Below are 23856 nucleotides of genomic sequence, written 5' to 3'. Positions count from 1 at the left end.
ATAACAGCAAGATTGAATAAAAACAAGATATATAAGAGGATACAGAAAGGGTAGAGTTTAATAAAAGATATTGACTAGGCTAGAATTAAAGAGATTTAAAATAAAAAAGGACAGAACAAAGAAATTAATGTGGAAAACAAGAAAGTTCTGGAGAGTATATAATATGTGTGCCCCAAATTAAAATTATATGTAAACAATAGAAATCTGAAAAAGGACCATTTTAAACTGTCTAAAATTTTACTCTAACAAAAAACTAATTTGATAGATTATCTTGGTGTCTTTTGTTTTTATTTTTTACTGTACACCTGAAAGTTTTTATTTAAAATTTTTTACTTAAAATTATAGCATGTAGTCAATTTTCTATCATGTGCCAACACATTAATTCCTAGTAGCTGTCTAAATGTCTATGGAATGACATACTATATTTTACTATATATTTTTATTGTAAAGATACTGTACAGAGGGGTTACAGTTACATGAATAAGGTAATGAGTACATTTCCTATCGAGCATAATTACCCTCTCCTTTGTTTTTCCCCTACCATCCCTTCCCTCTCCACTTCCCCATCTCCTCCCACCCCCTGAAGTTGTAAAGTTCATTTCAAAATAGTATCTTGTACATATTTAATGTCACTTTTTTCTATCATAAGATGATTTCTACTTGTTTACCATAATAAATACACTAGATCTTTAAAGTCCATCTTTGCACATATGAATGATGGAATTTTTATTGTAAAAATTATTTCCCCAACAGAAAAACTTTTTAGAAGTAGAGCTAGCAGATTAATATGAGTGTTTCAATACATTAAAAGATGGCGCACTGGGCACTGGTGGCTCATGCCTGTAATCCTAGCTACTCAGGAGTCTGAAATCTGAGGATCATGACTCAAAACCACCCTGGGAGGGAAGTAAGTCCATGAGAATCTTATTTTCAATCAACCACTCAAAAGCCAAAAGTAAACCGTGCAACCTATGTTTCTTTGGGTCTGGCTTACTTTGCTTAATATAGTTTTTTCCAAGTCTTTCCATTCCCTTGTAAATAGTATAATATCATTCTTTCTAATGGATGAGTAGAATTCTATTATTGGTATATACCACATTTTCTTGATCCATTGGTTCACTGAGGGGCACCTGGGTTGATTGCATATCTTGGCTATGATAAATAATGCTGCAATGAATATGGTTTTGCTGGTAGCTTTAATGTGGCCTTGCTTGTGTTCTATTGGATAAATGCCCAGGATAAATGCTGGGTTAGTCATAAGAAAGCTCTATGTTTAGTCTTTTGAGAAACTTCCATACTGCTTTCCAGAAAGGTTGAACAAGTTTACATTCCAACCAACAGTGTAAGTGAGGTAAGCCAGACCCAAAGAAATATAAATTGCATGTTTTCCCTCATCTGTGATAACTAGAATGTGCCTACAAATATACAAGTAAACAAGTGTTTACTTGTCTCTAGGCATTCACACATAGTGAGATTAAAGGGGATATTCTTAAGAGGGGATTGCAAAGGAACAATAGCTATGTGCATATGATCATACAAAATAATATAAAAATGAACTCCAGGAAATGGAATCAAGAGGTTTTTTTTTCTTTGTAACTACTTTGGTTTTCTTTTCACTTTGTCTTGTTTGTTCATTTATCTGTCTTTGGGAGATCAAGGGGGGTGGGCACAGAAATAGAGTGACAAAGGGTGAACAAATGTTTCAACTATGTTGAAAATGAACTATACAACTTGTGGATGGGGATAGAGGGTCAATCTGGGAAAGCATCAGGAAGGTGGTAATATTTACCTGAGTTATGTAACTATAACCCCTCTGTACATCACCTTTACAATAACAATAACAAAATTTAAAAACAAAAAGAAAAGTGAGGGAAGGTGTAGCTTAGGAGGGATTGGTTAGAATGTTGAAAGAAGTGACATTGATCCAGATGCATTGTATTCATAAACTTTGCTGAGTGGCAACTCTTTTGTAAACTACTTAAAGATAGTACAATATTTTTAAAAGAAGTAGAGACATAGTAGAAATGGTAGAGCAACAGACTTAATTGAAAAAGCTGAGTTCAAGCTCCAGTACTGACACACAAAAAATGACTGACTAAACATATTCCCAAGTAAACATGGCAAAAAAAAAAGTAAGAAGGGAAAAAAAGTCATAGGAAGAAATTAACTCTAAATACAACTGTTTACAAGTTGGCAGTATGTCCAATTACAGGTGAAAATACCAATGATGTTTTTAAATTTTATTTTGTTGTAAAGATGCTGTACAAAGGGGTTACAATTACATGAGTGAGGTAATGGGTACATTTCTTATCGAACATTGTTACCGACTCCTTTGGGGTTTTTTCCCCTACTATCCCTTCCCTCCCCCAGGTGATTTTTTTTGCCTGTGTAGAAAAAGTAGGTTAATTTTACTTTGTGTTATATTTCCATTTTATTCAATGATTTTGGTAGTGCAGAGCCAAACAACAAAAGAGCACATCTCATAGAAGTCATGAATTTTTACAGCATGTAAAAAATAGGACAGAAGAGGAAATGTCTCACCTTCCTAATTTTAAGTTATATGGTATAATGTTTATGAAAATAATGAGAAAGGAGGGTGTGTGTGTGTGTGTGTGTGTGTGTGTGTGTGTGTGTGTGTGTGTGTGTGTGTGGTTAAAGTTCAATATCAAAGAGGCAAATAACTTTGCAAATTTTTCTTACTAATTATAGAGGCACTGGGGAAAATGGTAATCGCATAACTGGTCAGTGATAGGTTGTTATATGGTTATCTGATTTATGCCATAGTTATTTAACAAAGTAATTACCTCTGCAGTCAAGGATAAAAATATTGGCTTTGGTTTAGATAAACATTAAACATATATTGATGATATGTTGTAAATACAATGTTAGTCCAAATGGCAATCAATCTGAATGATGAAAGCAAAGTACAGTCAATACCAGCTTAAACAGGAAGAAGAAATGGAAACATATCCATGGGCCCATCATTTTCTTGATATTGTTTTTGCTGATCTAAAGTCACATGTACATTTTTATCTGCTTTATAGTTGAATGAAATGTTAGAGATTGACTCAGGGCAATGTGGGACACCAGAAATGCTTCTCCTTGCTTACAGAAATAACGCAAGTGATTCCTGCTTTTATTGCTTTAGCAATGGTGTTCAAATGATACACATTTAGCATTGTGGCAGTTCTAGAGATGGTGTTTTTTTATTTTAGTACATAGTCAAATCAGCAGAGTCTATGTTTGGGTGGAGGAAAGGAAAGGTCTTAAGTCAAAATTTTGCAAGTAAACAAGGTCTGTGAATAAATGATCTTTTAGATAAGCTGATGTTGGTTTAAACCAAAGATAGCCACTGGGAAAGTTTGTACATCCTGTGCTTAAAGCTAGTCACACAAACCAGGAGCAGGTGTCCCACGCCTGTCACCCTAGCTACTCAGGAGGCTAGGATCTGATGATCCTGGTTTGAAGCCAGCCCAGGCAGGAAAGTCCATGAGACGCATAACTCCAATAAACTACTCCCCCCCAAAAAAAAGGCAGAAATGAAGCTATGGCTTGAGTGGCAAAGTACTAGCCTTGAGCAAAAGAGACTTAGGGACAGGACCCCAGGACCTGAGTTCAATCTCTAGAAACAGTGAACGCATGTGCGCGCGCGCACACACACACACACACACACACACACACAAATTATAGCAAAGATGAGTGGTTTATACATCTACATCCTGCTCCTAAATTTTCACAATGATCTGCGTTCTCTCAGCATCCTATAGAAACTGTGAAAGTGGAAGCTAGAAAATGATTAATTTAAACATTCTCTTCATAGCTTGAATAAGGGATGCTTTCTTTCTACTGGGCCCACAGGGAACCTGTATCAAGCCTCCATTACAAAACCTCTGTACCATTCCTTCAGTACTGTTTAACTGTTTTGTCTTCTATTAAAGGGTGGACTTTCTTGAAGACAGAAATTTTGATGTGTATCTTTGGCACTCTGGTTCCTGGTTATAATTTCTGGCATATAATAAGACTTAGGAGGGCTGGGAAGGTGGCTCAGTGGTAGAGCGCTTGCCTTGCATGCTCGAGGCCCTGGGTTCGATTCCTCAGCACCACATAAGCAAAAAGAAAAAAGCCAGAAGTGGCACTGTGGCTTAAGTGGTAGAGCGCTAGCCTTGAGCTGTAGAGCTGAGGGACAGCGCCCAGGCCCAGAGTTCAGGTCCCACGACCAGACCCAAAAAAAAAAAAAAAAGACTTAGGAGATTAATATCTCCTAAACGATTGCAGTTGTATGGTTCTACAGTTCCTATTGTGTATTTAACATTGCTGGAAAGGTTGAGAAAAATGCATAAAATTTTTCTTTCAATAAACAGTTGGTCCTGCGTATCTTTGGATTCTATGTACCTGGATTTAACCTACGATGGAAGGGAAAATATTCAGAAACAAATTGTCTCTGTACTGAAAATGTAGACATTTTATTCTCACTATTTCCTAAACAGCATAGAATAATCAATCTTCTCACATAATTTCCATTGTATTAGGTTACTGCTGTTAATCAAGATATGACATAAAGTTCATACTACTATTTTGTTTATAGAAAGGAACTGAACCTCCATGGATTTTGCTATCCACAGAGGTTTTAGAACCATGATTACTAAGAGACAAGTTCATCATAGGTAAATTTGGGACATTAACACAACACAGAGTTGTTGATCATTGAATTTTAACAAAAGATGTTCTGATCTTGTTACTGAGGAAAATAAGGAGGAATCATTACATACATTAAAAATTATGGCATTATAGATTTTTAAGCTATTTATGAGGGACATGGCAATACAAGTAAACTAAGAAAAAACTCAGGTCTCTTGTCATCATTATTTGATGAATGTTCAACTCTCTCTTATTAGACTACATGTTTTAGGAAGTCAAGATTGACATAGGATTTTGTTCAACATCTCATTCCTCATATGGCAGAGTATACCCAACATAGTGTAGGTAATTAAGCACACCCTTTTCTCAACATTCTTTTTTTTTGGTGGGGGGGTCAAGTGGTGGGGCCTGAACTCTGGGCCTGGGCGCTGTCCCTCAGCTCTTCAGCTCAAGGCTAGCTCTCTACCACTTGAGCCACAGTGCCACTTCTGGCTTTTTTCTTTTTGCTTATGTGGTGCTGAGGAATCGAACCCAGGGCCTCATGCATGCAAGGCAAGCACTCTACCACTGAGCCACCTTCCCAGCCCCTCTTTTTTTCTTTTTTTCCTCTAGATCATTCTCAGCCTCAGTTCTCAACCCAGAAGTCATCACTAATTTGATGCTGTCCAAGTGCTTTCTGTGTTATTTCTTTTTCTTTTTTCTTTTTCTTTCATGCCAGTTTGGAGCTTAAACTCAGGGCCTGGCCACTGACTCTGAGCTTTTTTTTTTTTTAACTTACTTGTTTTTATTTGTTCTTTCTTCTTTTTTTTTTGTTTTGATTTTGGTTTTGGTCAGTCATGGGGCCTGAACTCTGGGCCTGGGTGCTGTCCCTCAGCTCTTCAGCTCAAGGCTAGCGCTCTACCACTTGAGCCACTGAACCACTTCTGGCTTTTTCTGCTTATGTGGTATGGGGAATTGAACCCAGGGCCTCATGCATGCAAGGCAAGCACTCTTCTGCTAAGCCACCTTCCCAGACCTGACCCTGAGCTTTACTGCTCAAGGCTAGCACTCTACCATTGAACCACAGCTCCACTTGCAGCTTTTTGGTAGTTTATTGGAGATAAGACTCTCACAGTCTTTCTGGCCCAAGCTGCTTTCAAACCACAATCCTCAGATCTCAGCATCCTGACTAACTAGAGTGAGAGACTTGAGCCACAGTACCTGGAAAAACACACTTTCGATACATTAAGGGTGACCATGGGCAAAATAAGCAGCAGCAAAACAAAGGGATGTGAAGACTTTCTTTATACAATGGAGGGAAATATTTGTACATAGTTCAGTAGTTTTACTCAATGAGAGACAAAAGGAACAATTATTAAACCAAGGCAGAAATGTAAGGCTATTACAACAGAACAAGACCTAATTTACCTTTATCAAGAGAACATGAAAGCACCCATATAGAACTTGACAGACCTAGGGTTGACTCTTGTTTTTCTACTTGCTAGCTATATTAGAGTGGGCAAATCAGCCACCTTGCCTGGACCTCACAGTTGTAAAATAGGAAAAATAAAATCTCCCCTTTAGAATTGTTTCAAAGACAGAAACAAACAAACAAGGAAATCTGAGCCTGGCACACATGGCTCATGCTTTTAATCCTAGCTAATCAGGAGGCTGAGGCCTGAGAATCAGGGATTCAAAGCTAGATCAGGCAGACAAATCAGAAAGACTCTTTTTTCCAATTAGCCACAAAAAGAGTAGTAAAATACCAGCCTTGATAGAGAAAGCCAAATCAGAGTGCAAGGCACTGAGTTCAAATCACATACACACATACACCACCACCACCACCAACAACAACAACAACAAGGAAATCTGTGTAAAGAGCTTTGCCAGTAGATACTCAGTGTTGGAGCTTCCTATAACCTCCCACAGTTACAGTATGTAGCTGGAGCTGTGGCAAGCAGCACACTTAGTATTAGAAAATGGAAACTTAGCCAGGCGCCGGTGGCTCACACCTGTAATGCTAGCTACTCAGGAGGCTGAGATCTGAGGATCGCGGTTCAAAGCCACCTGGGCAGGAAAGTCCATGAGACTCTTATCTCCAGTAAACCACTAGAAAACTGCAAGTGGCGCTGTGGCACAAGTGGTAGAGCGCTCGCCTTGCACTGAAGAGCTGAGGGACAGCGCCCAGGCCCAGAGTTCAAGCCCCACGACCAAAAAAAAGAAAGAAAGAAAGAAAAGAAAATGGAAACTTATTTTCTTTCATTCAAACAGCCTTAGAGAATATCTCTATTTTTGAGTGGAGATGGGTAGGCAATCTATTGATTAGACTATGACATTGTCCGTGAGAGCATTCTAAATCATAAACCAGTGACTGGCAAAAAGAGAAATAGAAAGTGATAGTATTACTATGCTAATAATATTTGTTCTTTCACATTGTGTGCAGTTGGGGCTTGGGAAATACAATTGAAAATCGATCTTTTGTTGATTGGGAGTTAATTAAAATATCTTGCAGGTGTTTAAAACAAACAACTAATCATTCTGCTTATGTATTGTTCCCAAAGAAGAAATTTGAAGAAGTCCCCATTTCTGAAAAAGGCTAATTAAGAGGTAGATGATACATGATTTGTAGAAGAATTTGATTCGTATTTGTAGTTGTTGGAGTGGATTTATTATTGAAAGATAAACACAGTAGTTAAATCTAGGGATCTCTGGGTTGAGAATTAAGGGTCAGGGCTTGTCAGTAAATCTTGTATTTGTCAATGAATTTGAAACTTTCTTCATATAAATAATTTCTAAATATCATCTATCACCTGGACAGTTTCATAATGATGTTGATTTGCCAACTTGTCCTCTAGTGAGAAGCAATGAATCAAGTGTGGATTTATGCAGGAAAAATTAACAAATGAATTGATTTATGTATATAACACTTCAGATATCTATGAAGGAAAACCCATGGGAACGTGCAAACACGTGTGATCTCACATTTACCTATGTCTCTTCAAGTACAATTCAATGCTTGAAGGCAAAATTTTATGTTTTATGCTTTATTTTTATTATTGCTTTCATAAAGCTTTTCAGTGTATTAAAAGTCAATTTTCAAAACCATAGACATACCAATTTTCACGAGTAAAAATTTCACGCAATATTATCCTGAGGTAGTAGAAAATTATTGCCTGATAATATTTACCACCTTCCAGAATTCACTGTTACCCAGTTTCTACATATGCCTAAGGATATTGGTTGCAATATTCCTAACTATGACACATTCTATTATAAATCTGATATACTGTGCAGAAAAATGATACAAAATTTCAACCTCATAATAACACTACAGTTGTCCTACTTTTAACAATGGTCATGCTGATAATTTTATTTTTAAAAATATCCTATGTAAGAAAGGATACTGGAGCTAGGTATAGTGGTGAATGACTGTAACCCTATCATTGCAGAAGAATCATGAATTCCTGGACCAGCCTAGCAAAACTCTGTCTCAAAATATCACAGACAACAAGAAGAGGGACATTGAATGAAATGATTTGTAACTTTATATTTGTGAACTTTGTGTCATCTTTGGGCCATAATTTATAAGCAAGAGGAACTAATCTTTTAAGTGCATGGCTCCTTACAATCCAGTAACTAAAGGACTCCATCTAACCACACATCGAAGACCTTAACATAAAATATTGTGTGAATTGTTATGCAGGGTTTGTGTGTGAATATGTGTGTGTGCCATCACAGATCTTTTTGTGTGTTTTGGCTCCGCTCAGCTCACGCATATAATAGAGAAGTTTTAATACGTAGCCACATATGAAGCATGCATTAGTGAGACCATCTGTCAATTAATAATCTACGGGTGGCATTTATTTGTGATTCCAGCTACATAGGAAGCACAGGTAGAACACTTGCATTCTGAGGTACACCCAGGCACAAAGCTTATCCAAAAAGTAACTAGAGCCCAAAGGGGCTGATGGTATAGTTCACTGGTATTGTAACAGCCTAACAAACTGAGGCTTCGAGTTCAAACCCCAGTACTGCCAGGGAAAGAAAATTTTATGCTGGGCATAAAATTACAGGCTCATGCCTGTAATCCTAGCTACTCAGGGGGGTTGAGATCTGAGGATCGCGGTTCAAAGCCAGCCCCTGGCAGGAAAGTCTGTGAGACTCTTATCTCCAATAAACCACTCAGAAAACCAGAAGTGGTGCTGTGGCTCAAGTGGTAGTGCGCTAGCCTTGAGCTGAAGAGCTGAGGGATAGCGCCCAGATCCAGAGTTCAAGCCCCACAACCAACAAAAAAAAAAAAAGAAAGGAAAAAGAAAAAGAAAATTTTACTACATAATAATGTGCACAACCACACTATAAGTACAAATATGACCATTTTATAAGTTTTGTTAGACTTTAATACATATATAATCTTTATATATAATAGATATATCTATATTTATACAGCCTATAAACAAGGGCTACTGTATAACTAAATTATATGACTTTATATATAATTGATATATATCTCTATAATCTCTCTATAAAGACTATATGTAACTTGAAAGCATACATAATATAACAAATTATATGTAACTTTATAAATAATGGATATATATTTCTATGGTTCCTATATAAAGACTATAACTAGAAATTAGGTATAACAAAATTATATATAATATGACTTTATATCTACTTATAGGTAGATATATCTACTTATAGGTAGATATAAAGTATATATTAAGAGATATTCTTTACATATAGATCTAGATATAGATAGATCATTATATAAAGTATATATATAAAGTTATATATACTATATAATTTCTATATGATTTTTTATATATAAAGTCTATTTATGATTGGCACCAGTGGCTCACATCTGCAACCCTAGCTAATTAGGAGGCTGAGATCTGAGGACTATGATTCAAAGTCAATTCAGGCAGGAAAGTCTGTGATATTCTTTGGAGAACACATTGTTTTTAAAGTGAGCTACACCACACCACTTTCATTTCAGATGTAATTTAGCTTCAGGCAGAAAAAAAATGTTAGTGAAAAGATAATTTCAACCTGTAGATGGTGGAAATGTGAGAAAGTTGATAGATGAACCAAAAATATCTTTATTTTAGCCCACATTGGAGAAATCCATTTGCTAGGGTTTGTACAGCAATGGGCAAACAACCTGATGGCTTCATGAGCCTCAGTTTGCTGCTCTATGAGGAAAAAATGTACTACCATATATATATTTGAATGTGGTTTAATAGGATAAATATTGTATCTTTGTGGCACAGAACAAGTTCAGAATAGAAATTTGTTTTTGTATACTAAAGAGAACACAAAAATATAGTCAAAGTCCTACATGGCAGTTGGAGGAAGAATTTTTAGCAAAACTAATGGGAATATAATAGAATATAGTTTGAGGACTATTAACTAAATTCCATCTGTCTTCCCTACCGGAGATCTATTGGGTTATTTGGGACAGTTTCTATAATATCATTGACCATCATTGTTCATTATTAAGAACTTCATTCATTCATTCATTTATGCCTGTCCTTGGCATTAATTTAGAGCCTGGGCACTTTTCATTAGCTTTTCCAAATGCCAAGGCTAGTGCTACACCACATGAGCCATCCTTGAACTTGTTGGCTTTTTGCTGGTTAACTGGAAATAAGTTTCATGGACTTTCCTACTTGGGCTGGCTTCAAACTAGGATTCTCAGACCTATGTCTTCTGAATAGATAGGATTACAGGCATGAGCTACCAGCACCCAGCACTTCAGTTATTTCTTTGTGTGTTGGTACTATTTTATTTATAAATACATGCTTTCATATCAACTGAGCATTTAATAACTATTGATTGATTTAATAATAATTATTTTGTCTGTCATAGGGCTTGAACTCTGGGCCTGAGCACTATGCCTGAGCTCTTCAGCTCAAGGTGAGTGCTCTACCTCTTGAGCCACAGTGCCACTTCCAGTTTTCTGGTGGTTAATTGGACATACGAGTCTCATGGACTTTCCTGCCCTGGCTGGTTTTGAGCCATGATCCTCAGATCTCAGCCTCCTGAGTAGCTAGCATTACAGGGTTGAGCCATCAGTGCCCAGCTTATTTAATAATTATTGAATCTGTGGAATTTGATAGCTGTTGTGACACCTTCCTGTGGAAGTATATATTGGGGGATGTCTTTGAGAACTGTAGACCTTACCTTCACTCAATTACGACCATATAGAATTTGTAAACCAAGTCCAGTATCTCCACATCAAGTTTTGCTGAATGAGCTGTGCTGCTACAAAGATAATGCAGCTGTTATCATGCACATTCAAGCTTTACTCTCACCATAGAGATTTTATTTTCAGACTCTTAGTCTGCCATAACACCCTTCCCATAGGTACGTAACAGTAGAACAAGGTATGTTTGACTTCTCTTGGCCATTGACATCTAGACTTACAATAGTTTCAGAAATCTCTTTCTATTCACTGAGGGTGTAATTCCAAACAACAAAATGTATTCTGTTCTTCCCATCCCTCTAACCTGCCCCAATATATCTTGCTTCCTCTCTCTTTGTTCTCTTACTTGAGATACATAATTTTTTTCTAGAGCTCAGTGGATGAGCACTCTTGACCTAAAATTCATTGAAGACAGACTTGGAAAGTGGAATAGTTCAAATCCATTGCTCTAAAGGTTTTACTATCTGTTACACATTATCATTGGACGGGGCATGGGGTCAGAAGGGGATGGTGTGGTGTTTTCAGACACTGAAGACTTTACTAAGAAAGATGGAAAAAACAGAACAAAGTAAGAAAGAACTAGCCTATTTTTTCTAACAGCTTGTTTCTTTCATTTGATTTTCCCCTAGAAAACAGCCATTTTTCACCCCAAAGAGTGATACAGTATTTAACCATTGACCAGCAAGAATGGACTCTCTCTAATCAGAATGAATACCAGCTGTGCACAATCAGTGTATGTGTACTGGTGAAATCCAGCTTTAAATTTTTTTGAACATTTTATTATCTTTAAGTATTTGTACAAAGGAGTTGCCATTCACTGAAACAGTTTATGAATACAGTGATCAATGTCACCCCTTTCAACATTCTCATCCACCCCTCCCAACCCACTCCTTCTCTTACTTATCTTAATTTTAGGTTATGTATTGATTTTTTTTGCAGTTTAACAAATCTGTACCATGCATCTTGATCTGTGTCACCACTTCAATATCTTCACCTCCCATCACCCCCCACCCTTCAATTATATTTCTCAATTCTGTGGTATGTACAGTGAATTCTTGCCTGCATTCTGTCCCCTTCCCCCTTCATTCTTCTACCTCTCTCCTTTTGTCCCCACCCTTCCCTCTTGCAAATGCCCATTTCCTGGCACTTACTTTGTTTGGCTTTGACTTGTCTTTTTAAAGAATTATACTATGGACCCTCCATAGAATCTATTACACTTTAGTTAGGTCATTTGTAACCCCTTGCTTACCATCCAGTGCTGGTAGGAATGTAAGTTTGTTCACTTTGGAAAACAATATGGAGATTCCTCCCACCCCCAAGAAATAGAGCTTTCCTGTGAAGCAGTTCCACTCCTGGTATTTATCCAATAGAACACAAACAAGGCCACACTAAACCTACCAGCACAACCATGTTAATTGCAACATTGTTTGCTATAGCCAAGATATGAAATCAACCCTCAGTGATGCCTCTTAATGGATGAATGGAGCAAGAAAATGTGATACACACACACACACACACACACACAATGGAATTCTATGCATCCATCAGAAAGAATGATATTGTACCACTCATAAGGAAATGGAAAAAACTTAGAAAAAATTATATTAAGTGAAGTCAGCTGGACCCAAAGAAACATAGTTGCATGGTTTCCCTCGTTTGTGGTAGCTAGAAAGTGCCTATAAATCTATAAGAAAGGCAGCTTTTCACATCACTCACTCATCACAAATCCTACTGAAAACAAAAAAAAGGAAATCACAGATCATAGAGTCCCAAGTCAAACAAATAAAATTCATTTTTTTAGTTCTTTTTCATTGTAAAGATGATATACAGAGGGATTACAATCACATAAATCAGGTATTGAGTACATTTCCTTTAGAACAGTGTTACTTCTTCCCTCATTTTCTCCCAGTTTTTTCCCTCCTGTCCCCTCTCCCCAACAAGTTATATAGTTCATTTTCAACATAGTGTCTAGTGAGTATCACTGCTGAATTAGTTTATGCTTTGTCCCATTGTCTCTGTGCTTTCCCTTCCCCTCCCCAAATCAGATAAACTTACATACAAGACAAAATGTACAGAAGTCAAAAGTAGCAACAAAAGGGGTAAAACAAAAAAACACACACAAAAAGTAGAATTAAAAAAAAACCTCTTGTTGGAAGTTGCACTGTGACTCAAGTGGTGCTTGCCTTAAGCTGAAGAGCTGAGGAACAGTGCCCTAGCCCAGAGTTCAAGCTCCACGACTGACCAAATAAAAACCCCAAAACCTCTTGTTTCCATTTCTTGGAGTTCATTTCAGAAAGTATCATTTTATATGATCACATGCACATGGCTATTGAGTCCTTGTGATCCTCTGCTAAGAATATCCTCCTTTGGTCTCACAGAAAATACTCTAACTTGTGGAGACTGAACATCACATTGTTGAATGGTAATTGAAGAGATCAGAATGGAAATTCAAACATTTATGGAATTTAACAAAAATGAACACACAAAATACCAGTTCCTCTGGGACACAGCAAGCACTGTACTCAGAGGAAAATGTAGAGAGAGCTCTGAGTGCCTATATCAACAAATTGGAGAAATCTCAAATCAACAATTTAATGATGCACCTTAAATTCCTTGAAAAAGAGGGACAAGCCAAACCCCAAACCAGCAGACAAAAACAAGTGGTTGAAATTAAATCAGAAATAAAAGAACTAGAGACTTTTTAAAAAATATAAAGAAACATCAAAACAAAGAGTTGGTTCTCTGAAAAACTTAACAAAATTGACAGACCCTAAGCAAACCTGACCAAAAAAAGGAAAAGAACACACCCAAATAAATAAAATTAGACAGAAACAATAAAGGATTGAACAGTATAAGGGAATACTTTGCAAACCTTTATGCTAACAAATTGGAGAATCTGGAAGAAATAGAAGAATTCCTAGTGAATATTGAAATACCCAAACTAAACCAAGAAGATTTAGTCCAACTAAATAGATCTCTAATGGCAACAAAAGACCTCTCATCCAAGAAATGCCCAGGACTAGATGGATTCACAGCCGAATTCTAAAATTCAATTTAACTCATGCTAACACAGTTATTTGAAACTAATCAAATCATGATTTCTTTCCAGTCACTGCCCCTTTAACCCTGTTCCTACAAACAGCAACTCATGACAGATCTATCTGGATTGTATCTACTTTTGACATGTTCATTAATTTTATTTTTAAATCAAAATTATTTTAATGGATAGATTTAAAACAAAAATTGGTAGTATTTTAATGTTTAAACACACATTTATATTGTATACTCAGGTTAAAGTTTATTCTTCTTAAGAAGTGCTTAGTAGATTAATTCATTTGGTAACTCATGGGAAACTGTCTAAAATTACCCATTATTATTTTCTTTAAACTTTGTATTAACTTTATTTATCATCAAGTCTTTTTAGCCAGTGCTTTGCCCCGCTCCCCTAACCCCGCCTCCAGTTTCAGTGAGCATCTTTTAAGATGTGAAGCATTCTTTCCTTGTGTACTGGTGAACTGTTTTGCCCTAGTGAGAGGTATTGATTTTCCATTATTCCTAGATGCCACATGATGCATTTCCATCAGTTGTAAACACTTACAAGACTGACTTTTATTTTGTCCTTCATCGCATCAGTCTGCCAGGGCAGGATGTTGGTAAATGAGCCCCAATGCATTTTATCAGACTTGCTGTTTGTTTACATCGTGACAGGTACAGGAATAATGGTTTCAAGGTGTCCAGATGTAATGAAGCTTGTTCTTAAAAACCCACTATCTTCTCAGAGCCTTAAGGCAAGCTCTCTTTAAAGTAATAGACTATACTTACTTTTCAGATCTGCCCTGGGCTTGACATTTGTTTTGTTGTTGGCTTTATTTATTTATTTTTACTGTAGGTTCTAAACAAATGCTTATATCTCAATGATATAGGGTGTCTTCAGATTTAGCTGGGAAAATTCATATGGCTTTTGAAAATAAGAAAAATAATATTGGTGAAGAAAAGATGTTAAACAAAATACAAAATAGACATAAAAATTCGAATTGGGGGCTGGGAAGGTGGCTCAGTGGTAGAGCGCTTGCCTTGCATGCTCAAGGCCCTGGGTTTGATTCCTCAGCACCACATAAGAAAAAAGAAAAAAGCCGGAAGTGGCGCTGTGGCTCAAGTGGTAGAGCACTAGCCTTGAGCTGAAGAGCTGAGGGACAGTGCCCAGGCCCAGAGTTCAGGCCCCATGACTGGACCAAAAAAAAAAAAATTCGAATTGGGAAGCAACAATAATAGTTTTCCCAGGTATTTTCTTTTGCATCATAGAATACATAGAAAAACAGAGTCAAGGTCTTGAAAGCATTTCATGTAAAGAGTTTACAATATGGCTTGGATTTGTTTTGGTGTTGAATGGAGTATGCTATCTCTACCACTACTTGACAAAAATCCTATTTCAACATTGACTAAGTCATTGTATTCATAAAATGCTTTGTTGAGTGGCAACTCCTTTGTGCAATTACTTAAAGAAAATAAATTTTTAGAAGATCCTCTTTCAACTAGAAAGCCAATGTTTTCCTCCTCTGGGAGGTTTTTAATCATTTGAATAGCATGTGTGCTTGAAAGAAAAAATTCCATGAGGTTATAGATATATTTGTGCTTGGGCGGGGTGGGAGGAATGGCAGTGAATATTAAGAGAAAATTAAAGTATAACAAATGAGATATGATGTCCTGCTTTCTCTTATGTAAACATCCTTCATGTTTTCCCCACATTATCATGACTATCAATTAGTTTTACAAGGAATTTCATTTTGACTTGTCCATATATATGTAAATGTCCCTCAGTCAGATTCATTCTCCCTATCACTCTGTATTATCTCTCTTCTTCCCTTTCCAACCCAATCTTGGTGAGCTTCAATGTTCGGTTTGCATATGTGTATACTAAGTATTTGACCATATTCACTCTCCTTTACCCTCTCCATTTACCTCCCCACCCCCATCCACTAATGCCCACATCCCTGGATAGATCATGTTTGACATTTCTGCCCCTTCATTTGTTTATTTTTTTAGTTTGTGCTAATTTGTCAAAGTGGTTTCACTGGCATATTCTACACATACAAATAGCTTTTTAAATCAAATTTACCTCTCACTCTCATTTTTCTTCCCTCTTCTATCCCCTATTATTCAACAGCTCTCAATGAATTTAGACTCCCTTCCTTCAAAGATACAATCAATTTCAGGATTGTTCACCCTTCATCATTATCTTGTCCACCCTCACAATCGCCACAACTACACAGAGGGAGAAATGCAAGTGCTATCTATGTCTGTGTCTGTGTGTGTCTGATCCTGTTTGTGTTTACCTACTCCCTCATCCTTTATGTTTACCATGGACATCTGATCTTCTGCCTTGCCTAATCCTCCCACTGTTGCCAGGCTCTGTAGAACCTGATCCCTCCACTCTCTCATTCTCACTTCTTGTTTTCTAACATCCCATGAGCTTGCACTTAACATGGTGACTAAAAAGGTCTCATGGACCACCCCCCCAACACATGTGTGTGTGTATGTGTGTGTGTGTTGGTCCTGAAGTTTGAACTCAGGGCCTATGTGCTGTCCCTGAGCTTCTTTTGCTCAGGGCAGGCACTCTACCACCTCAGCCAGAGCTCTAATTCAGGCTTTTTTGAGTAGTTTATTGGAAATAAGAATATCACAAACTTTCTGCCTTGGCTGGCTTTGAACCACAGTCCTCAGATCTCAGCTTCCTGAATAGTAGAATTACAGATATAAGCCACCAACACCTGGCTCCAATACATATTTTCAACCAACTCCCCAAACATTGTCTCATCTCACAACATTTATACTCAACCTCCATTCTCTCTAATTATCCACTTTCTCCTTTGCTTTGTAATTTCTGGAACATCTTTTTTCAGTTATTTTCTATATTTTCCTGATGTTTTACTTTTAATATGTTAATTGTCTTTAGTTGTGCAAAGAAGTTGCATTCAACAGAGCAGTTTATGAATACAATATATATTAATCAATGTCACTCCTTTCAACATTCTTACCCACTCTTCCCATAAAACCCCTTCCCTCATTTTTCTTAATTTTATAAGATATATATTGAATTTTTTTGCATTTAACATTTAACATTTTCATTTAACAAATCAGTTTATGTATACAATGCATCTTGATCTGTGATCTACTTCTCTGTCCCAGTAATTCCACTCCTGAGTATTTATCCAACAAACCATAAACAGGGCTATAGTAAAGCCACCAGCACAACCATGTTCTTTGCAGCACTATTCACCATTGCCAAGATAGGGAATTGGCCCAGATGCTCTTCAATAGACAAATGGATCAAGAAAATGTATGTATACACAATGGAATTCTACTCATCGATCAGAAAGAATGATATTGTACTATTTATAAGGAAATGGAAAAACTTGGAAAAAATATATTAAGTGAAGCCAACCCCAGAGAAACAAAGGTTGCATGGTTTTCTTCATTTATCAAAACTAGATTGTTCCTAAAAAATCTGTAAGTAAACACATTGGGTGGTACACAAAGGGTTACAAATGAATCGACTGAAGTTCTATAGATTCTATAGAGAGCTCAAACAGTATAATTCTTTAGAAAGACTAAGTGAAAGCCCATCAAAGTAAGTACCCAGGAAATGGGTACTTTTAAGAGCAGGGGTGGGGCCTACAGGAGAGGGGTAGAAGAATGAAGGGGAGGGAGGAGGGAGATTGCAGTCAATAATTCATTGTATATACCAGAAAAGTAAGAAAAATGGGGAAGGAGTGCGTTGAAGGCAGGTGAAAACATTGAAAGATCTTTGTATGATCTCAGTGTCATTTGTTAATGAGGAGAAAAATAACATAGAAAGTTTTCATAATAATTCATCATAGTGGTGAGTACCCTCTAATTACCCAAACAGTGGTTGTCTTTGGTTCTGTTTAAATATATCTTGTGTTCCACTTCCATGAAAATTTAAACAGGACAGTTGTATAGCTTTAACTTTCAGAGTGCTTCATTCACCAGTGCAACAAATATTTGAGCTCTTAACTATATGCTGAATCATTTTTTCAGGTATGAGGAATGCATGGATGAACCAAACCAGAAAAATAAAGACTATAAGCTTCCCAGAGCTTACATTTCAGCAGGGATGAGGGGTGGAGGGAGAGACAGGCAACAACTAAATAAAGCAAAACCTACTATATGTCAAGGTTGGCAAGGATTAATTCAGCCAAGTGATGCTATGACAACTTTGCCAATTAGGAGAAGCACAATGTTGTGGGAAAAAAACCCAGGGTCTCTAGTTTCTCAATAAGAAACAAAAATATCACCCAAAGAATAAGTACAATTCTTCAGGCCACCACTGCTCACTGTCATAAAAGAAAATCTTGTTGCTAGGACACAACTAAACATGGAAAAGCTAAGGACACTAAGCTGTGAAAATTTGGGATAGAAAAATATTCTGATATCCATGAACCTAAATTCACTTGTGAAATATGGAGGCATAGAGATTGACAAAGGAAGAAAGACATATATCCATTAAGATGACTTTTGAAATCATTTGAGGCTTAAAAATCTAGTACCTATAAACATGAGATATGTAAATTATTATATAAAAATTGATATTTTATATCCACATTTGAGAATTGACTGTCAATTCTACTCTAAAAGGTTATCAATTATCTTTTCATTTCTTTAAAAAACAGGGTTAATCATAAACTCAGAAAAATACAATTTTTCCCCTCTGATATGAAAGCTTTAGTTTTTGCAGGGTAGCATAATAAGTGTTATTTCATTTTTATCCTCTAATGCTTTCCTAAACAAAAATGAGTTCTCTTCATTTGATTTGGTAAATTGAATGCTAGTTGAGGAGTCCCAAATAGTCTTGGTTTCAAGCTTGACTTCTTCTGAATAGTATGCCAAATTCTTTTCCTTGACCCCAAGGCACGAGTCTCAATGGGAAAGCATCAGAGAGTGAGGACCCAGAAGGTCTTGAGACTAAACAGAGTCCATGAGGAATGGGAATTAGTACCAGATTTTTATTCTTCCAGGCAGAAGCAGGCTAAAGTACATTAAGAAGTAAGATTAGGTATATATATCATGACACTGTTCATTTATTTTTATATGAGAAATAGGCCTATCTGCATGAAAATTAACTGCATCTCACGAGGAGAAGACGTAAAACTGGAAATCTGTTCACATCATCAACAACAGATGAAACTGGAATCCCATAATATCACATGCCTACATAATTCTCACATCACTGATCCACAAATTGGACAGACCTTTGCTGGATTTCATAGCAGAGACCAGTAACAAAGCTCTGAATTACTCAACACTGATAATGCTTCATAAATAACAAAGTAACTGACCGTTTCATTATATACAATTCTTAGATGAGCCTATTTACACTGGGCTTACATAGCTGTATATAGCTTGTTTTGTCACTCACTTTAAATAAGTATTTTTATCCTCATTATATATGATTCTTAGATGAGCCTATGTATGCTGGGCTTACATAGCTGTATGTACCTTATTTTTATCTGGTGTGCAAAATGTAACTTTTACATTTATGCATCAGGAAAGAAAGTCATGTGTCATAATACCTACATACAATCTGGATAGGAAATTGGCTATTCATCCACACTCTGGTGGTCAAAACAACCTCAGTGTTTGCTATCAATCAATCAAATCTCACTCATCAGACTTTGATGAGAGGCCAGTGATTCTTGAGGTAGTTTCATCATGAAGATAAACATAGAGTTGGCTGTTCTTATGAGTCAGATGAATCAAATAAATAGTTCTGCAGAAAGACATATATAAAATACTGTTTTTGTATGTGTGCAGGTTGGTCCTGGGGCTTGAACTTGGGGTCTGAGGGCCATCCTAACAAAAATGGAAGCCATTGCAATTATTATCATTCCGCTCCAAGTCCTTGTATGCCAGAAATGTATGCTGACTCAAGAATCGATAAAGTCTGGAGCTGGGGTTGGGTACCTGTGACCCACACCTTTAATTCTAGCTAATCAGGAGACTAATATCTAGAAGATTTGCAGTTTGAAGCCAGCTATGGAAGAAAAGTCTGTGGAAATCCATTTCCAAAATAATCTGTAAAAAGCAGGGCTGGAGTCATTATTCACAGGGTAGTGCACCTGCTAAGGAAGGGCTAGGCCTTTAGTTCTAACCTCAGTATCATAAAAAAAATGAGTTGAAAGATGTTGGAAATGAAGTGAAAAAAAATTTAAATAGCAAAGAGATTGAAGACAAGAAGTTAGGAGATTAAGTAAAAGAATTGTGTTGGGAGGAGGCGGGTAAAGCATAATTGTAAAATATGAAATAGAAGGTCTGGATTCGGAAGATTTCCTGAATGAAGATCATCTCTTTGGTTCATCTTTTTTTTTTTTTGTCCCAGTCCTGAAGCTTGAACTCAGGACCTAGGCACTGTCCCTGAGCTCCACTTCAGGTGTTTTTTGTTCATTTGTCTGTTTTCGCTGTTAATTCAGAGTACAGACTTTCCTGTTTCAAACTACCATCCTCAAATTTCAGCCTCCTTGGTAGCTAGGATTACAGGTGTAAGCCACCAGTTCCCAACAGTTTACCCTCTTTTATAAAAATGTCTTACATGGTGCCAGCTACTTCTTTCTTATACATCAGTGCCCCTCCCCGTAATACTCACAACTCCCTTCCTTATACCATCTTAAAAATAAAAAGCAACTCTGTTGAGAATGAACTATACAACTTGAGGGTGGGGATGGGAGGGAAAAATTGGGAGAGAAGGGAAAAAAGAGGTGACATTGTTCAAAAAGTGATATACTTTTTTCCTGAGATAAAACGGTGACCCATATCACCTTTATAATAACAAAAAACAAAAAGCAAAGCAAACCAACAACCAAAGTAAAGTCATTTTCCAGATAAAGATCAAGATGTTCCCTTCCCTCTAGCTTTCTTCCTCTCTGCATTTCCTTAGTTTATCTTGCTGTCTTCAAGATGAAATGGGAAGTGATTGAGAGACTATATTTTAGTGAATGGGGTTTTGATCACAATCCCCAAGAAATCTCCAGGGATGGCTTTTCAAACTAAAACCAATTTCACACCCAGTAGAAAACTCTACGTTTATGGAAGGGAAACCTAAATGAAAGCCTTCTAAAAAAAGTCTTCCTAAAAAATGAGCTGGTTCTAAATACAGTGGCCCAATTGCTATCAAGGCCTCTTCTCTACCTTACAGCAAGAAATAAAAACAGGCTAGCTTTCTTGATAATACGTGTGTTATTTATCCAGAGCAACAACAGATACTCTGGCAGACATGTTTTCCTTTGTAACAACGTGTCTAATCCCACTGTGAATCTTAGTGCATGTTTATTTACTGCTAACGTTTGAAAGACCAGGAGAGGTGAAAGTTGAGTAGTAACTTGAGGTTTATACACACCCAGAGTAAGGATAATTCCATTTGTCTTTGTATATCTTTTTCTTATTAGCTGTTGGAGGTGATTCTTGGATCAGGAAACTAAGAGTCAAGGCTTCCCTGGTTAATACAGATATATATTCTCTTTTCATCAAGGCCTGTTGGAAATACTTATGGGGAGTGCTCAGCAGAGAGAGCAGTGAACTTTATATGCCAAGACCCCCCGAAAGTTTACACACTGGATTACTAGCACCACCTCTCTCAGAAACCTTAGATTAATGTAAACTGGTTTTTTAAAAATATTTTTATTATCTTTAAGTAGCTGTACAAAGGAACTGCCCTTCTACAAAGTAGTTTCTGAATATGATGCATCTTGATCGGTGTCATCCCTTTCAACATTCTTACCCATCCCCTCCCAACCCACCCTTTACCTTACTTTTATTATTGCCATTTAACAAAGCAGTTTATATAGGCAATGTATCTTGATCTGTGTCATCCCTTCAAAGTCTTTATGGAGTTTCTTCCTGGGTTTGAAAATCTCACGTTAACACTACATTCATGCCCTTCTTGCTTTGAATTTGATTAAAAGTACTAACTTAAGATGGTAGCTAGGCTCACGCCTGTAATCTTAGCTACTGCTCAGGAGGCTGAGCTATAAGAATCTCTGTTTGAAGCCAGCCCTGGCAGAAAAGTCCATGAGACTCTTATCTGCAATAAACCACCAAGAAGCCAGAAGTGGAGTTGTGGCTCAAGTGGTAGGACATCCTCCTTGAGTGAAAAAGTTAAAGGAGAGTGGCCAGGTAGGTCCTGAGTTCAAGACCCAGTACTGCCCACCCCCCCCACACAAAACTGATGGGACTGGTCATTTAGTGATTAATGGTGAAACTGTTTATAGTAACATATGTGGATCCATCTCCAGTGTTTTTTCAAACCTAATATATTCTTTCTTCACTGCTATTATGTACCTTATTTTGGTGCTTCTATCTGAACACCATGAACAGGCCCACAACTCTCCTCATTGACAGCAGTCATATTTCTTACTGAGAGAGAGGGTCATCCAATCTTACTTGACAATTAAGAAATAGCTAATGGCAACTTGAGAAGTTGTTCAGTGCTGGTCTCTCATGTTACTGTGTCAGATTATTATTCATCTTTTTCTTAAAGTTCATGCTAGAAAGTAGGACCAAATTCTTTAGTGTCTGCACAGTTGGTTTGAGGTGAAGCACTTAGCTAAGTGATTCAGATACTCTTTTCTTTGTCTTCTTATGCAAAAGGACATTCAGATATTTGAATGTGGCAAGGCAAAAAAAATGGGCCAAATTTATTTCAAATACATTCAATACTGACAACATCCTTTCTGTAAAAATTTAAAGATTATTTCTGTAGCTCTTGACTGTAATCCTAGCTACTCAGGAGCCTGAGAGTAGAGGATTGAAATTTGAAGCCATCCTGCCCAAACAAATTGGAGAGATTATTATTTATAATTAGCCAGCAAACAGACAGAAGTGAAGGTGTTGCACAAGTTGTAGAGCACAAGCCTTGAGCAAAAAAACTAAGGGACAGTGCCTAGGTGCTGAGTTCAAGTCCTGGTATCAGCACACGCACACGCGCACGCACACACACACATACACACACAATTAGTTCTCCCAAATGGAAGAAATAAACATGTATGGATGCAAATCACTCCTGTGTTAGTTTTTTACTACCTCATCAATGATATAAAAAAAAAACCTAAGGATCTAAGTGATGACTTAATTTTGATTTTTTGGAATGCATGCCACCTACTATCCATAAAATAACCATCAGAGAAGGAAACCAATGTAGCTAATATCTGTCTGCATTTAAATGATTTTAAAATAAGTGCTTATATGAAAAATCGTCATTTTTTGGTGTTGGGGCTGCTTAGGAACTAAGCAGATCACAAATAAGCTTCTTGCGTTGATTTTCTGTGACAGGACTGGGAATTCCCACACTTCATGGGCGCCGTGGATGTGAACCTCCCAGGTCTGCACACTCCTCACATGCAGTTCAAGATCCCTTTCTTCCAGAAGATCTTCAAGGAAGAGTACCGTATTCACATAACAGGTCTGTTCTAGAATTCTGAATGCCATCTGATAATCTCCTGCCTGGGGTTTGCTGTCAGAATCCAACCGTGCTATTGGAGAAGTATGAGTTTAACTCTATCACTCACCTAGCGATGCAAGGTGCATCTTGGTTGACTGGGGACCTGGTGCTACCAGTCTGGGATCTAGGCTTCTAGCATCTTTGACAATCACAGGATTTCCACCCAGCAGAAAAATGGGAATAAGTCAGGCCCAGAGACACAGAGGATGAGTGCTTTCCCATATATGTGAACGCTTGATTTAGCTTATGAAGTTATAAGTAAATATGATGGGTGGTGTGCAAGTGTATACATTTGTATTGATTGAAGTATGGTAGACTGAAAGGAGATCTCAAATAGTGCAATTCCTTAGAAAGTCAAAATCAAAGTTCAGCAAAATGAAACACCAGGAAGCAAGTACTTGAAAGGAGTAAGGTGGAGTTTGAGGAGAAAAGGGTAGATGAATGAAAAGGAGAAGAGGGGGGAAATGCAGAAGAGTAACAGAAGGGGTGGGGCGGGGAGGAAGGGGTGACAATGTGGAAAGGG

General features: G+C 37.2%; 1 protein-coding gene across 1 annotated transcript in view; it reads left to right on the top strand.

Annotated features, from left to right (window-relative positions):
- Positions 1-23856, top strand: part of Tmem117 (transmembrane protein 117) — a 184986-nt gene that overhangs the window by 144115 nt on the left and 17015 nt on the right. The window contains exon 4 of the mRNA XM_013018771.1: positions 23165-23294. Within this exon, the coding sequence (XP_012874225.1) occupies positions 23165-23294 (130 nt within the window). The remainder of the gene's footprint in view (positions 1-23164; positions 23295-23856) is intronic.

Source organism: Dipodomys ordii, unplaced genomic scaffold, assembly GCF_000151885.1.
Source record: "Dipodomys ordii isolate 6190 unplaced genomic scaffold, Dord_2.0 Scaffold42, whole genome shotgun sequence".
Lineage (NCBI taxonomy): Eukaryota > Metazoa > Chordata > Mammalia > Rodentia > Heteromyidae > Dipodomys > Dipodomys ordii.
The sequence above is the reverse complement of the archived record's forward strand: the minus strand, read 5'-3'. Positions and strand labels throughout refer to the sequence as shown.